At 57.9% G+C, this 17,672-nt stretch overlaps 1 protein-coding gene across 4 annotated transcripts in view; it reads right to left on the minus strand.

Annotated features, from left to right (window-relative positions):
• CNTN4 (contactin 4) overlaps positions 1–8,138 on the minus strand; it is a gene marked incomplete at both ends in the record, with an annotated part of 224,911 nt that extends 216,773 nt beyond the window's left edge. For all 4 annotated transcript variants that reach the window (XM_084246783.1, XM_084246781.1, XM_084246782.1 and 1 more), the window contains one exon: positions 8,084–8,138. In XM_084246783.1, coding sequence (XP_084102909.1) covers positions 8,084–8,138 — 55 coding nt within the window. The remainder of the gene's footprint in view (positions 1–8,083) is intronic.
• Positions 8,139–17,672: the final 9,534 nt, after the last annotated feature.

Raw genomic sequence — 17,672 nt, forward strand, 5'->3', positions numbered from 1 at the left:
TGGGACGCGAGGGAGCCGCACGCATGGCTTCTGGCTCCGCCAGTTTTTATCACATTAACACACATAAAGGTGATGATCAAAAGACACAGGCGATTTCCTCAATTTAAGATTTATTTATTTATGCATACAAGAGCTGGGGTGCAGGCCAGAGGTGCGAGGACTCGCCAGAGACAGAGCGGGGAGCAGAACAGGCAGACTGACTGAAACACACTGCTGAGGGGAGCAGCGGGGAGACAGGAGAGGTCTGCGCGCCATGCGGAAATCTCCCTGGCCGGCCGGGATTGAACCTGCGCTGCAGAGGCCGAGGACAGCTTCACAGGGCGGTGCTCAGCCCGCTGCACCGCTGGGGAGGCCCGGTTGTAAGTGATTTCTAACCACTGACCAGAACGCAGGTTTTCTGACTTTTTAATTGATGTGCCTGACTGAGGGCCACACAATTATGAGCTGTCACCGCTCACCCCTCTCCCTCCCCGGCCCCCGCCCTGGTGCAGCCACACGGCACAGGACGGCATCGCAAGGGGAGCCGCATAATCTCGGGCACCCGCTTCCACTGAGGCTGCCTTTCCAGCCAGACAAATACTCCATTAAAGCCAAGTTTTTGATCAAATAACACGCCACCGGGGAAAAAGGCATTCCCAAAGAGAGAGCCCAGGAACTCCGCTAAAGCGAAAAACAGAGGAGAGGGGAGAATTCATTTCCACCAGACAATTTTCATTTTGCAGCGATCGCCTGAGAGCCACTTGTATTCGCCAGTCTTATCAGGGGTTCATCACTTCTCGGGAAAATTCTGTAGAGAACAGCACATCCAATTCTGGCCCCAAACTGTTGATCTGGACAAATATTGCTGCATTTTTTATGATTTATTCTTTGCTCAGACACATGAATTTATTTCGGTTTGGCTATGTTCTTTGACTTGTCACATTCCCACGGGGCAGGGTTTTAGCCCTTGGACAAGACGCTGCAGGAGAATTTCTCTGTCTCCTGGAAAAGCAGCCCAGAAGTGAGGGGCACGGAGTGGGTCCCTGCCTTGAATATGCAAATACATTAGTCTAGTGAGTTTTAAACAAATAAATTAAAACTTTACTCATTTCGACTCAGAGGGAGGTGAACAGTTGGAGTTTGAAGGAGTTGTTTAAAGACAATTTCATTAACTTTACAACTGTATTCTAAGCTGAGATATAATTAGACCGAGAAAGCACAGGAAGGAGGGAGGCGGGGCAGGAGCACGCCCAGGCAGGGCAGAGGGAGAGAATATTACCGCAGGGGGTGGAGAGCCCTGATGCTGGCAGCTCTCCCTCAGAGGGGAGTCCTGGGGGCCACACTGGAGATCTGCCCCAGCTCAGCGTGGTCTCCCCAGGAATACCACAGGCCAGTCGTGGGGGAGGCTGTGCCTAGCATGAGCTGGAAGGTGCTGAGGGGTGCAGGCAGCCAACATGGTGGTGGTGGAAGAGGCCGGGCTGCGGCCAGCTGGTCACATGCAGCCCTGTGGCTCGTGGAAAAGCTTGTGCCTCAAACCTGGGCCCGCGAGGGTCGCCTAGGCATTGACACCATCTCCCCGCAGGCGGAGGGCCCTCCCCTGGGGGGCTGGGGTGCAGAGGGACGAGGCACGATCATCCAGGGAGGCGTGGTGGGTGCAGCCTGCCATGAGTGGGGTTGCACCCCGCTCCTCCATCCCACTGCGTGTTTGGGAACACACTCTAAAGCCATGCCTCCGCTCTTGAGAACCCCCACCTCTTTGTGACGTGACACCTATCCAGGAGCCCCAGACCCAGGTGTCCCCAGCTCTTCCCAGGGCCAGGTCCCCAGACTGACGACCCCCCAGCAGTGGGCCTGGGGCCGGTGCCAGGGCAGAGAGGAGCCTGTGGCTGCCGCATGTCACAGACGCCCCCGACGCCGCCAGCAGCAATGGCGCCAGAACCCCCCGCCAGAGCCCCCACCGCGCGGGAGCTGCATCAGCGCAGGTTTTCACACGGTCATTGGACAGATGAAGTCACATGGCCAGAACAAAGCAGGGGAAGGCGAGGATGTGCTGCAGACAAGCTCTGCTGCCGTCGTCAGCCCCAGGCCACAGGCGCAGCGCGCAGGACACCGCCACCGGGGCCATCCGCACCGCCGCCACCATCCCCTGCCCCGTCCTCACCGTCCTCACCACCCATCCCTGTCCACGCTCCACGGCTCCGTCACCTCCACCATCCCCACCTCCTCCAGCAGCGTCACCTCCTCCTCGTCATCCACGCCAAGGGCAAGGAACTAGACTTCCTTGGCACTGACCGCAGGGCCCGAGGTGGGGGCCGTGACTGGCTCAGGCTGACAAGGCCCGCTGGCGCCAGATGCTGAGCACTAAGTGCAGAGAACACAGCCGTGTCGTCCGTGCTCACCACACCCCGCGAAGAAAAGACCCCTGCGCCGGCCGTTCTACAGATGCACATGGCAAAAAGTCGCCCGAGACGCAGGGAGAGTAGCGGGGTCACGGCTGGGGGGGGCAGACCACCCTCCTCATCAGAGCCCACATCTGACCACGGCTCACTGGGCATTCTCAGCAGGGGCTGCCGCTGCCCGCCCTGGCCCTGCCCGCTGGCTGGGAGGGCCCCGCGTGGGGTCCCAGCAGAGGCGCCCCCACAGCTCGCAGGAAGTGCGCCCGGCGCCGCGCTGCCCCCCACTCCCTGACTTGTTTCACTCAACAGAGGTCAATCTTTTTTTTTTGGTATTCTAGATACAACACGCCCTTGAGTGTTATTTATAGGTAAGACATTCAGCCTGGACGAGCAGATCTAATGAAGCCATTAATGATTTGCTGCAGGAAGCGTCCTCGACTGAATATCCCCAACAATGGCGGGCTGGCCCGGCTGCTGCTGTATGCCCACGCCGGGAAGCTGCCAGACAGCGGCTGACTTCTCCATCTGCCTCAACATCTTCATTGCTGATTAATATTTTCCCACCGTGAAATAGATTTAAACACCTTAATTGCTATTCAAAAGGAGTTTCCCACTCGCTGTTTGTTATTTTCCGGTCACGCTTCTCCCTGTTCTTCTGAATTTTCATCATCAGAGACACTCCACTTCCATCAAGCGATTAGCCCCTTTCTTGCTCACTCTTTCTACCACTTTGGCTACATTCCATGGCCAAGGCGGAGGGACATCGCAGCGGAAATGGGAAATCCATTCCTCGGCGTCGGTCACCGTGTCTGACACGCGCCGGCGAGCCCGCCTCCTGGACGGAGGGAGGGCCGCCCGGGGGTCCCTCCAGGACTGTGCTTTGCGGTACCTGTGTGGAAACTGACGTGTGCCCGATTCTCTCTTGATCTTACTTGAATACTTGTCACTCCTGTAAGAACAGCGGCGATACTCGGTTTAATGTGTGTCTGGAACTGTGAGCTATTTGAATGTTGCTTATTCTTCTGTTTACTCTTCTATTCATTCAGGGGAACACATGAGTGTCTTGGGAACGGAACTCCCGTCCTGGCTGTGCTCTGGAGCGGACTTCTCTGGGCTGGCCCCTCCTGGCCGGGCTGGGGGGCACTGGGAGGAAGGGAGGGTGCTTCGGGGCTGGCCCTGAGCCTTGCTAGAATGTTAAGGTGCAGTGGGAAGACTGAGCCCCCCGAGCTCCACTCCAGCATCCGGCAGCCCTGGGGCCCCAGCTGGACCTGCATTCTCCAAGGCAAGAAGCAGCCAGCGCCACGACAGCTGCTCCGTCTCTGCAGTGAGACCCCCGGAGCCGGGAACAGCCCTGACGACCCCGCGAGCGTGCGGCGGGTGCTGGCTGCCGGCGTCTGCCTCTGGGCTGCAGTTTTCACTGTCGCAGACTCGAGCTCATGCCTGTGATGTTCTGTGACCCCCCGTTCCTACCCCACGCCGGTCAGCACCACCAGCCCGGGACACCTCGCTCTCAACTTCTCTGCCACCCCCTACTCTGCTCCCCCAGATGCAGCTGGAGCCACAGCACCGATTCTGTGAACCAGTCAACAAAACGCTCTCATTTGGAGAGGATGCGCTTTTTCAAAAAGAGATAATTGCTCAAGTTGGCCAAGTAAACCATGGAGATGGGAATAAATTTAGCCTCCCTGAAACCAAGATCAGCTGAGAATACATCAGCGCGCACTCTTTCACCAAGATCATCCATTCAAGGAGGGGTTTAAATGCGTTCACGCCTCTCGCCGCACAGGAACATATGGGCCCGCCGTTCTATTCTTTCTTTTGAATTCTGCCAACGCGCCCAGAATCAGCAACACATGGGAAGATGTTGGACGTATGTGAAATTTTATATTGGTTGACTAAAATCTCAGGCTTCGCTCTCACCCTCTCAGCAGAGAGAGATGCCTCCGAAGATGTGTACAGCTAGAACTATACGTTTTTAGATTTGAAAAGGACTTGGGGGACCATCTGCTCAACCTCCCCCACTGCAGAGGTGGAAACTGAACCCAGAGAAGCGAGATGTCTCGCCCAGCCTCTGGCTAACAATCAGAGAGTGAACAGCGGGGCTGGCCGCAGCTCTAGGCAGTGCCCATGGTCGCAGCCACCACGGCAGCTGTGAGGTGCACCTGCGTGTACCTGCAGATACACCTGAGCGCTCCAGGCCACGTCACGGGCAGCCCCTTGGTGGCACCTATCAGCGCCATGTGTCCCATTGGCTGCTTTCCTGCTGCCAGCTGCCCCCGGCTACCCTGTGGGGCGTGTTTTCGGTTGGGGTCCTCGGCAGCAGAGTCTGAGAGAAGGGGGTGGACACGGCTCCTTTGGGAGACGCCCTTGGTAGTGGGTGTCAGGAAGGAACAGGTGGAAGGAGCCCTGAGCCCCCGGTCCCCGCCTCGCTGGGCCCTCCACGGAACTGTGTCCATGGGCCCGAGAACGTCCTCCTGCACGGGCAGCAACGAGGTCCCCCTGGCATCTCCCACCCCCATGACGAGGCCCGCACGAAGGAGGGCCTGCGGACGTCTCAGGGGTCTCCTGGCATGTAATTTTAGAGGAAGACTGGAGGCAGAAAGGGAGATGGGGGAGGCACCCCACTACAACTGGGCCAGAAACCGGCAGGGGCCTCGCCCAGTGTGCGTGACCGCCGGGGCCTACTGCAGACTCCATGCGTTGAAACGCCACCGAGACCCTCTGGGCTGGACTAGCCCAGAATGGCCATGGCCAGTGCAAGTCCAGCTGGACAGCAGAGGCCCGCCCGCCTGCGCATGTCCGGCCTCATGCAGCAAGAACTCGCCGCACACAGAGTCATGGCTGGCAGACGTGCGCGGCGCTCTCCATGCCTGGCACAAGGGGCTGGCGTGCTGGGCTGGCACAATAAGGTTTCATTCCAGGGGGAGCCTTTAATTTACATCAAGACAAAATATACAGTTACTCACATCTTGATAAAGACGCTGGGGGATGTAGCAAGAAGCAGGATATAAAGTGTGCGTAAAAGGAGCACGGCTAATTCATCTCATTTACTGTGGTCAGAAGTTTCCCACCAAGGTGGCACTTCAGCAGACAATAATGGACTTAGAGGGGATGGGCATCCTCAGGGCAAGAGCTGGCACAGAATTCTATGGCCCACTGGACCTGGCACCTGGCTCACAGCAATGAAAACTCACAGGCTTGAAATTAACTTTGCAAACCCTGGTCTAGGGCCTGTGCGTGGGGCAAAGGCCATTTTGATCTGCTTTATGCAGCCCTTTTTCATATGTTAAAATAATATGAACTCGTTGGTGATGTCAAAGAACTTAGCAGATTTATGAAGACAGAGGACCCTGGCACATGGAAGTAGGGGGGTACTGGCGGGGGTTAGGGGGGAAGGGTTCCTGCAGTTTTCCACAGTCATCAGCATTCCCTACTGGGCTGCAGGAGTCGCTGCTGCTTTAAGAAGGTTTCGCCTATTTGCTGATTTCCTTGCTCTTTCAAGCTGGGGGGGGGGGGTTGACCCCTGGTTTATACTGACCGAGAGGGTAAATGATAAACCAATTTTGCAGAGATGGATTTTCAGACTACAGTACCAGTAGTAAGTGGGGTTTTGTTCTGTTTTAACTATTGTCAGAGACTGAACCTCGCTTTGGCAAGAGGGAATGCGATTCCTTTGTCCTACCCAAGCCTCAAAGAACAGACTTTCAAGGTGCTTCCCTGATAGGACCCGCCTGCTCATACGCCGAGCTCTCTCTCTTCCTTGGAGAAAAAGATCGAGCAAAGGCATATTCAAGATTCATTAATTATGGTAAACAGAATAGACATAAATATTTTCCTTGCCAAAAACACACCAAGACATCTAGGACTGAGGAAGTATAGAAACAAAAAAGAATGAGCAGTTTAAGAAATCTGTTCAAAATTCCGAGTGCTGAGTGCTATGTAAATTAATGGAATCAAGACAAATAGCAAGAAAACAAAAACATTAATTAAAGCTTGACTTACCTCCACCGAAGGAGCATATGGTAAGGGAATATTAATGTCATGTAAAGCAGCTCACAGAAAAGGCTCACAAAAGCAATCAATGTTTCCTACAAAAGCCAAGTGGATAAAAGACACAGGTACACATCCCAGGTGAGAAGTCAGTTTCCAGAACACACTGGAGGAGAGCTGTGGCTTCCGTTATTTTTAACCCTTTAATTCCTTGATACCTACTCAGCACCGTGGATTAATCAATACATGGCGGTGCCCAAATGCCACTTTATGCCTTAAGGACGACGTTCACCCCAAGTCACGGGATGATGGAGCTGGGGCGTGGCCGCTGAAGCCTTTCAGGGGGACCATTGGGGTGCAGAGAAGGCAGGAGCCAAACAGCCTGGGGGTTGTGTGTGTGTGTGAGCGTGATGTGTGGTGTGTCAGTGTGTATGCTGTGTGAGGTGTGTGCATGTCTCTGGGTGTGAGGCGTGAGTGCTGGCCAGTGGAGGGAGAACAGAAACGCCTTGAAGGGAGATGGTCAGATGCCAAAAGGTCCACGGTCAGGGGATGGCGAGGATGCTGGGACCCAACTAAGGCAGACGTGCAGGACTTGAGGTTCAGGCACGGTGAGATTTATACGCAGATGTGGGTTCGCATTTAGGAAAACACAGAAAGGGTGGAAACATTTCAAGGATAAAGTTGTACCAGCAGGACAACTAAGCGCCAGCAGCCGAGTGCGCTCAGAACTCTGAGTATGGAGTTTGTCTGCTTGACCTTGAGTCTCATTAGCTCTACCGCCCAGTGACCTTGGGTGAGCCAATGAACTTCATGATGCTTCTGTAATGTTGTAACACTGGTAACACCAATGACATGACTGCAAAAGAGCCATCAGAAGAAGCTTTGGGGCCACGCCGTGGAATGCAGCCCTCAGGCTGTGAGAGGGCTGGGGCTGTCCTGCCCAGGACTGGATCCCAGGAGCTGGCTGCTCAGCAGCATTAGCTGAATGCGTGTGTGTTTCTAAGGAACACTGACCCCAGAGTCTTTATGTATGTTGTGAAAACGCAGACACACTCAAGTGTGCCCTCGGCATGGCATCCTGAATAATGCAAGTCAGCAAGACACATTTCCAGAAAACCCAGGAGCCATCTGCCCTCCTACCCTGGAGCCCACTGTGGCCCTGTGGGGCTGGGGCAGCTCCAACACCGGATTCCACCAACCAACAGGCAGCTCGCAGCTCCGGAGAACCAGGAAAGCCGTAAACAGCCCTTGGGACACTTCAAAGCCCTGGCGCAAAGGCTGCCCATGAGGAGCTGGTGAGAACTGTCCTTCCGCTTTCTGGTTCCTACGAACCACAGGTGCACACATGGGCAGGCGGGCGACACGGCAAAGACGCACGCGGCCCAGGAAGCTCCAGCCCTTGGCGCCAGAGGGCCACGCTCCAGCCTGCACCAGCGTCACTGCCGGGATCTGTGGCCCCGAGCGCCGGCCAGAGGAGGCCACAGACTCCCGGGACACAGAGCTGACACGGCTCCGAGAGGGCCGGGCGGGCAGTGGAGCACCCGCTCTGGATACCGTGCCACGGAGGGGCCACCAAAGGCAAGCGCCCGGGACATCCAAAGCAGGCGCAACGGGAGCGCCCCAAGACCGTGCTGTCCCCACCCGGGGCCGGAGCACCCCTGAGTGCGTGTGATGCGCGGCAGCATTTTTGAATGAGAAAGTTGGAAGCGGCACTGTACCTGCGAGGCAGGACACGAAAGACTGCAGGACCAGCAGTTCCCATGGCAACCGCATCTTCAGCTTCCCAGGTCGGGGAGTTTCAAGCCCAATAACCAGTGAGTGGAATCGCTGCTGCTGCTTCTACGGTTGGCTCCACCTTTAATCTGAGGGAAAGGAGAGACATTCCAATGAGACTTGGGAATACTCCCCGCGGCGGCTGCAAGTTTAGTGTCACCTGAAGACAAACTCTGGGGGCACTCGGGGGGCCCTGGAGCGGGTGGCCCATGTCCCCGAGAAGACACACAGGTCCCGAGACAGGGGCTGGACTCTTCCACACGGCCCCTGCCGGGCCCTGCTCTAGCCCGTTCTTCTGTCCTTGCCAGTCCAGGCGCCGCAGCGGCTGCGGGAGGGCTGGCCCCAGCAGAGAGCGGTTCATATGCGGCCTTGAGCGGAACCCCCAAGTCTGGGGAGGACTTGGACAATTCTAACTCCCCTAGCAGGTCAAACGTTTCTTCGTAAGCTCCACTTTTGATTTCAGAGATTTGACAGGAATGCGGGGCTCTGGAGCCCCCCAGAGAAACCCTCCAACTTGGGGGAGCGGAGAGCCCGGTTAATCTGGGCGAGTCCAGAGCTGGGGTGAGTGAGGCAAGACCACGAGCCAGGATTTCGAAACCAGGGTCCCCTGGCACAGGCGGCTGGCCCAGGACAGACAGCTGCGGGAGAAGCAGGGTGCAGACCCCCCACGCAGCACACAGGGCGGGGCTGAGGGGCAGCTGGGGTTCAGGTCCCCCGCACCCCCTGGGCACAGACCGGGAAGGCAGGAGCAACCGCCACCTCAAAGAAACATTGAAAATAGCATTGCATTTTGAAAACCTCCCAAGTTTCAACAGTGGAAATCAGCTGAACTATTTATAAAACACCGCGTGAAGCAAGCGAGCCGCTGCAGTCAGCGCGCAAGGTCTGCACTTGGCGGGGGCAGCGGGCTCTTGTGTGCGGCCCCTGGCGCAGCCACTGCCCGGGGCCCCGCAGACACGGAACTGGCACCCAGGGAGCCACTCTGACTGTCGGATGCCCGGCGAGTGAGAGAGACAGCGGCTTCCACTCAAGGCCCCCCGGGGGCATGAAAGGGTGGTCAGCACGCCCACCCCAGGAAGGGAGCGGCCTGCGGCCTGAGCCTGCACGGCCAGGGTCCCGCTGGTGGGACGAGCGGCTTGCTTCCTCTCGCTGCCTCTCCTGGCCTGTCTCACAGGGAAAAAATCCGGGGCCCGGCAGCGGCCTGCTCTCACCACCGGGGCGCACACGGCAGTCTGTCCCTTTGCCAAGGTCGCTTCAAGGGAAACCTCCGGTCTGAAGACGTGGAATCTCTCTGGAAACTGCACAGCGCCCCACTCACACCAGGTAGCTGCCTACGAGAGACCCCATTTTAAAGCCGACGAGGACCTGGAGCTTATCTCCTGGCCCCTGCTCGTGAGGACAAGCACCGGTGAGGCCCAGGGTCACGCAGCCACACGGCCGGGGCTGACCAGGGCTCTTCCGTGAGCTTGCCTGGTCACCCCCAGTCACGCAGGTGACCGTGTGGGCCAGGAGGCTCAGAGGAAGCCACGCCCTGCCAGTTGAGAACCAGCCTCTCTATCTCTGAAGCAGCTCAGCCTCTGCTAAAGGCGACTTAATATGCTGCGAAGACAAAAGGGACACTTAGCTTCTGACCCGCTGACGCGGCGGGAGCAGGCGGCGTCTGCCAGGACGTGCGCAGACAGTCTCCCGACATGCACGGGGCCAGGCCTTGCAGATAAACAGGATGTGCTGATCAATGAAAACTATTAATGTCTTAAGCAAATGATCAGGCTATATTAATAATTAATTTTGCGAGGGAAATGTCATCTTGGACTGGGGGATTGATCTACAATGTTAAGCAGTTTCTCGAAGCAATTAAAATTAGCTTCGGAAATGTATCCAATTATGCCAGGAGGATTTCATTCCTGCTAGGGGGCTGCTCCGGTGTGTGTGATCACAGAGGTGGGTTTTCCAGGAAGCAGGCACTCGGGCCCAAGCACCACTTCCCTCCAGGGGCCAGCCCCACCCTGGTCAGCAGACACGGGGAGACCACAGCACGGGTCCGGGGGCCGTGTTGGGGGCTGGCTCCCTGTGGGTGGTGTCCGGGACCCGAGCTCCACAAGTAGCTGTCATGCCCAAGGGCGCCAGGAGGGATGGTCAGCGGGTGCCCAGCAGAGCTCTGGGCTGTCTGAGGTGGCTGTGCTCAGCACACGTGGACACCCTGCCAGGGCCTGGGCCTGGACCGAGGACTGGGCTGCGTCCTCAGCTGAGCAGGAGGGAGGCGAGTGCCTGGGCATCGGCCTGGCTGTCCTCACGTGCTGCCCTGGGGGCCCCCTGCTCCAGGAAGGCAGAAACCCAAAGGTTTCTGCAGTGGCAGAGTGGATGGGGCTGCACCAGGTGCTTTGGGGATGGTGAGGGCAGGTGAGGGCAGGTGAGGGCAGCACCGTCCTGGGAGCTTGTGCTTCACCTGGTGCGAGCAGCTGGGACGGTCCAGGGAATGCGTAAGGGGTCCCTGTGCTGAGGACTCCAAGGACAGCTGCGGGGGGTAGGTGCGGGTAGTGGGGCTCCGAGCGCTCTCCAGAGGTGCCCACAGTTCCACAGTCCGCACAGAGCCTAAGGGATACGTAAGAGGAAGAACAGGGCACAGAGCTCCAGACAGTGTGGAAGGGGCAGGGGCGGGTGGGAATGTGCGCCTCCTGGACCGCAGCCCCGCTCCTGCGACCAAAAGCAGCTGCCACACCTTCTCCCGGGGACTGGGCCTGCAGCGACCGCCCGGGCAGGAGGTGCCCACAGGGCCTGGTGCCTACAGCTGCTCAAGATGATAAACAGTCCCAGGCTGTAGTCGGGCGCCCAGGAGAGGCGGCTGAGAAGGCGGCCGGGCAGTGACCGCATGCTGAGGTCTGCACTGGACCCGGCCGGCCAGGATGGCGGGAGGCGACAGAGGGCGGAGCCCAGCAGATCTGCGGCCCATGTAGGGTCCACGAGTGAGCGGGTGCAAATCTGCTGCCCCAGATGCACTGGACAGCCGTGTCCTCCTCCACTCTGTCCTCTGGCCGCAGGGTCACCGCAGCCCCAGCCGCTCGGTGCATCTCCAGGGCAAGTTTTTCAAGGCTTCATGGCAGAAGACCGGGTTGGAACACGTGGGAAACGGATTCCAGGTGTGAGTCCTCTCCCTGGCTGTCCCAAGCCCGCGTCCTGGGCAGATGCACCACCAGGCTGGGGACGGGTGACCAGGCCGCACCGCAGGGCCCAACGACTGTGCTGAGAAAGTGAGAATGACTCCTGCTGTTTACTGGAAGCAAATCCTTCCAGGGGGGTGTGAAACCCTGCTCTCCTTGAAGGAGTGACAGTCGGGGGCAGTCTCCACTCCGGTACCTTCCGTGGCCCTGCTACGTGCTTTTCCGTTCCCTTATTTAACCGCCATCACTGCCCTGGGCATCAGGGACCATGCTCCTCCTCCTCCTCCGGCGAGTGTCCTCGGGCATCAGGCCACGAGAGGCTGAGAGCCTGGCCAGGGCCGGGCCGGCATCCAAATCCACGACTTCTGCTTGAGGGCTGTGCCCTCTGCCCCTGCGCCGGCTCCCGGCAGCAGGATGGAAGGTTCCGAGACGACGCTTCTCTCACTGCCTCTGCTTCCAGGCTGTCCTTTGCCGCGCCGGCAGCCGGGTGCCCGGAGGGAGAAGCGCCAAGTCCATAGCGCCGAGCGCAGCACCCAGGTGAGTGGAGATTGTGGGGTGGCCCGGGTCCCGCCAACTCACCGTCTGGGGTACAGTAGCACCCCCAGAAGCCCCCCTCAGTGAGAGGACACACGGGCATCCATCTTCTTGCGAACTGGTGCTTGCAGCGCAGCAGACCTCAGGCAGGAGTTTTAAAAAGCATCACCACCGGCCCCAGGTCTGGATCTGAGCATTTTCCAGGCCTGCAGCGAGCCAGTGAGGGGCGCGGCCAGTCACAGCGGGAGAAGCACCGACAGCGCAGAGAGCCGGGGACAAAGCGGCTTCCGGGGAAGGTGCCCGCCAGCAGGGCAAGGGGGGACGCCAGAGGCAGGAATGTCCGTGTTCAACCTGTCAGCAGATGCTCGGGTGGCCCGGCTCACACGGCGTCCTGCGGAATGCAGAGCCCAGGCCACATCCCCGCCCCCGGGCGAGGCCCCGGTCTCCAGCGCGTCCACGCACGGGTGAGAGCTACAAACGGGGCCGCCCCTGGGTCGGGCCAGCCGACCCATTTCCTCCTGGATAATGAAGATTCATATTCCAGCAGTGACTCAAATGAGTGTCTCGGGTTTTCTCCTTGTACCGGTTTTTCCCTCGATCTACCAGAAGAGACGCGTTTCCAGGTCTGTGACCCTGATGTCGTCCCGACGTGAGCGGCGTGGGCTCGGAAGGAAGACGCGCTCCCTGGTTCTCGCCTGGGAGGCTGGTGCGAGCCCGGAGAGCAGCCCGGAGGGGAGCCTGGGTGACAGCTGGGAGACGGAGCCCTCTGTGGGGGGGGGGGGGATGGACCCTCGCGCACCGAGGCCAGCCGGGGGCACCCACCCTACAGGGGGCTTGCGGGGGGGACGGGCAAGACCACATCCCCCTCATCCCTCCATTCTCAAAGGTTTCCAGGCGGAACAGCGCCGGCCACTTGTGGCCGCTTGGCCAGAAACGCAGAGACGCCACCGGGCAGAGGGCGCCCGAGGTCAGCAGCCCCCGCCGCTGCTCCTCCCGCCCTTCTGGGAATGGCCGAGACCTGAACACACACCCGGAAAGCCCCTCGTGAAGGTTTCTCAGCGTGTCGCCCTCTGGCAACTTCTCAACACTTCCTCCTGCTCAAATAGCACCCACTCTGGTTTTCACGGAGGCCACCTCGACACAATGGAAGTAGCGCCAACCGACAATCCCGGCATGCTTTTCAAAATGCCAGGGGCCGAGCGTCCCGGGCTGGGCGCTGGCCAGGCTCTTGGGCTGCCACCAGGGAGGGGGCGGGCGGGCTGCCGGGAGGGCGTCCTACCCGCACCCCACACCCCTCAGCAGGGCCGTGCTCGGTGCCGCGGCGTACCCAACGCGGCCTCAGTCCAGAAATGCAACACAAGTCAACACGGAAGAAGTCCACCGACGGGCGCTCGTCGCCAGCTTCATGCCACCAGGGCCACGGGGCCAGCTGGCAGCGTCTCAGGTCACAACAGCTTTGATATTTCGTCCCAAGATACAAGTCCACATGCACTATTCAGTCCCCACTAAGTAATCACTTACTGTATTGCCTTTTCAAGTTTTATTTAATGTTTCTTTTATGAAAGCAACATAAATGTGTCCCTGCCCCCCCGCCCCGGGAGACGCCTCCCAGGGCCAGGGAGCCACCCGTGTGTCTGGGTGGATCACAGGGTGCCCGCATCGCCGGTCCTCGATTTGGGAGGTCGTGAGTCATGTTATTAGCTTCTTTTATGCATGACGGTAATCAGGCTCTCGTGTAACCACGGTCAAAAGAAAGGCAGGCAGGCGAGCACATACACACGCACACACGCACACACAGACTTGGTTTCCACTGTTGTCTGAATTTATTAATTGGATAATAATTTTTCGACTGACCCCAGAGTAAACCATTTAAATTTCCTTTTTTTTTTTGTGGTGCTTTGTTTTAGAGACGAGCATTTTCTCTTTGACGGCTTCGGTTTCTAAATAATCCATCACAATTTACCACACGTATCTGTCGCATCTTATGCTCTCAAAGTATTCAAACATACCTCGTAATCTGTCCGTTTTAATAAATACACTCTACAGTTCAGCTGACAAACGCGACAAGGGTCAAAGCTTCCAGGCTCACTCAGCCGAAGACAGAAAAGTCAGGTACCCAAGGATGTCATGATGGACCCCGCGACGGGGCTGCGCTCTCCCCACCCGGGACGGCTGTGGTGTCCAGCGCAGCAGCAGCGACCAGAAGCAGCCAACGCGACTAAAGCAGCCAACAACGCTGGAGACAACGTAGAATATAACACAGAGTAAGTTATTCCGCGGCATCGTCTGTGACGCTGCGTTTATGCCCCATGTTCAGGAAAGGAGATGAACAGGGTCATGTCCCGAGCACTCAGTGCGCAGCCGCCTCCTACTCAGGGGTGACCGTGTCACCTTTGTCATGATGCCTGACGGCGGACGGCAACAGTCTACTCATTTCAAAGGTTCGCTGTCCTCTGTTATATGGTCTGTAGTGACGGAAAAAACAAACTCTGAATATCCACCCCCCAAGTTGATGAAAATCGCTTCCTTAATGTGGTGGGTTTTCTTGTTTGTGTTGAATTTGATGAGACTTCAAAAATGTGCAGTCTCGTCGGTGCCACGCCCCCCGTGACGCCGACGCTTGTCCTCCAAACCAAGCTGAAAGGCGATTACACCTCTCCACGGACACTCTCCCAAGTGGTCACCCTGCAGGCTGGCTGGAACACGACGCAAGTGCTCTAGGTCCAAAATACACAGTTTGCCTCCTATTTAAAAGGATCCTGGGATACTTCACCCTTCCTTTAGATTCTCTCCCCCCAGTGTTAGTCTCATTCCAATAAAAACAGGAACAGAAGCAGAGACAGGCAAACACGAAGCCTCCCCCTCCCCGTGCCCCACCCCGGAAAGCAGTGCTGCCTTCCTGTTTTGCCCAAGGGCTGTTCCAGAACCTTCTCAACACATCTTAAGCACACATGATGAAGTCACTAAGTTTATAAGACAAATAAAAATGCCTTTGCCCTCACTGTGGGGGGTGCAGGCGGCTGGCTCTGGGCGGACACGGGGCAGGGGTCAGCCCCGCTGCCCTGTGGGGCTGCTGGCCCTGGGCAGGCCCTCCAGCCTCCGTGAGCCCACTGCTCTCTCTGGTAAAGTGACAGTGACGAAGCAAGTTGTTGAGAGAAACAGCAGAGAAAATCTTTGCGGCTGGACTGCACAGAGAGAAGAGAGGTGCTGCCGCAAGGGAGGGGTTCGGTGGGAGAACAAGCGGGCAGCAAAGAAGACAGAAGCCCGGGGAGTGACCGCCGCTGAGTCCCCACTGCTGTCCTCTCGTCAGAGGAGTGGCCGAGGGACCTGCCGCACGGCTCCCGTCTCACTCTTGGCTTCTGCTGGCTACTGTGGAGTGCACGTTGCAAACGTGCCTTTGCATTTGTTACTGCTTATTTTTATTTTTTTGCCAAGGTAACACTGGTTCACAACTCCGTGCATGACTCAGAGGCACAGGGTCACACCTTCCCCGAGCATGTCCCACACCTCACCTCCTGGCACCCACAGTCCTCCACCGCGGCCCGCCGGTCCCCCACCCCACTCCGGCGGCCTCCGTTCTACTGTCAGATGACCCAGCTGTGCTACTGGTTTTGGTCTGTCTGCCCTTTACTTTGTTTCTCTATATTCCACATGAACGAAACATCTAGAATTTGTCTTTCTCCTTCTGATATATCTCACTTAGCACCATCCCCTCTAGTACCTTTCATGTGTCCCAAATGCCAAGAGGTCCTCTTTTTCACAGCTGAGTAGTGTTCCATCGTGTACACAGACCACTACCCTGGCCCACTCCTCTCCCCTCGGGCCCGTGAGCGGCTTCCACACAGGGCTATCCTGAGTAGGGCTGCCCTAGACACAGGGAGGCGTGTTTCCCTTCCACTGCACGCACCCCTGCACCTTCAGGTAGGTGCTAGGAGGGAGCTGCTGCAAGCTTTCAGGGGCTCCAGCCAGCAGAGCAGGGAGCAGCTTTCTTAGCAACCCTCTCACTTGTGCGTCCCTGCTGCCCACCGGTGCCGACGAGGGCCACTCCTGCTGCACTCCCAAATAAATGACCGTCGATGAAGCATGTTGCACCACAGACAGCAACAGGCATTTTTTTAATCACCTAAACTAAGGAAGAGCTAGAGGTCAGCATACGACACTTGGATACCTAATACGCGAGGGGTGGGGTCTGCCGTGGAGCGCACCGTCGGCTCGGAGCTTTCATTTGGAGGCTGAGCGGGGAGGTCAGCTCTCGAGCGTATTCATCATCACGCACAACTGGTCAGCTGCCGGAGAGCCATGCCACGTATGTGGTGGCGGAAAAGAGTCTCCTCTGCTTAATCAGAGCAGAAATAAGATTCCGAACACAAATGTGCAAATTATGACAGGGCCTCACGGGGGGCGCAGAGGTTAAAGTCTCCGTGCTATCAAGTTATCACCAGCCCCTGCAGCACGAGTTCGATCTCCGGCCAGGGAGTGACCCACACGGCGCAGCAGACCTCTCCTGCCTCCCCGCTGCTCCCCTCAGCAGTGGATTTCAGTAGATCTGCCTGTTCTGCTCCCCACTCTGTCTCTGGGGAATCATCTCACTCCCCCCCACCTCTGGCCTGCACCCCAGTTCTTGTATGCATAAATAAATCTTAAGAAAAAAAAAAAAACATGACAGATAATATAAGGTAAGGGGCGTCCTTACGCAGCGTCCTTTCCTCGCAAATCATGAACTGAACTTCTCGCAAGTGGCCCAGCAGGAGGAAAGACAGAACGGGCTGCCCCGGAAGCTGAGTCAGTGGCCTGCTGGGAGACGGACCCGCAGGCACGCGCACCCGCATTTGCTCAGGGAACAGCCCTAGTTCGGGGGTGCTGCCACACACGTGCTACCCGAATCGTTGCGGAAGTTATTTCTGATCCTCTCACTTTTTGTCTTTAAAATGGCGGGCGTCCACCTACTTCAGCAGTTTACAGGGTGTGGACGCGCTGCCGCATGGAACCGGCCTCACCACAGGACACTCATCTACGGCGGGGCCCCCTGCTCCCCTCAGCAGCGTGTTTCAGTGGATCCGCCTGTTCTGCTCCCCTCTCTGCCTCCAGTGAGTCCTCTCCCCCCACCACGATGGCCTGCGCCCCACTTCTTGTATGCATAAATAAATCCCACCTATGTGGCTGGGCCTGCCCAGGGGCACATGAAGTCTCTCCTGTGACACGTGAGGAAGGGACCCCACTTCCCTGTGCCTTTAGGATCTAGATTCACAGCTGCCAGCTCACTGGTAAGCCAACCAGCCGTGGCTCACGTGCCCCCGGCCACGTCCTCTGGTAGGACGGCAGCACACACGCGTGCTCGTTTCACACATGCTTCTGCCCTCTCACCGAGCAGGGTAGTTTTCCAGAAGCCACCCCATATTAAACGGAGTGACTTCAGCCAGTCCCACCCCCCCCCCAAATCTTCTCGTTTGCACCCAAGTCTGTTTCTGGGGCACGGAAGTTGGCAGAGCGCTAAACGACAAACAGGCTCCCCTCCCCAGGACCTACTAGGTGCAAGCCGCTCCCCACGAATTCACAGAGCCCCCCGAGGAGCAGGTCGGATGAGATGCCCATTCGTCAAAGAAGAAACCGGAGCTTGGGAGGGCACCGGTCCCAGCACACTTTCAGGACTCCTCGCTCGCTTCGCCAGACCCGCGCTGGCCGCCCTCTCAGCGGGCGGCATGCGGCAGAGAGTGCTGACGTCCAAGAAGAGCGGCAGAGCCGGGAGAGCTTGCAGAGGATGCCTTTCTCTGCCCTGCTGGGCCACTTCAACATCAGACAAGGAGCCTGGGAGACAGCAGGCGGGCCCAGGATCGGCCTGCAG

This window comes from Talpa europaea, assembly GCF_964194135.1.
Source record: "Talpa europaea genome assembly, chromosome: 11".
Lineage (NCBI taxonomy): Eukaryota > Metazoa > Chordata > Mammalia > Eulipotyphla > Talpidae > Talpa > Talpa europaea.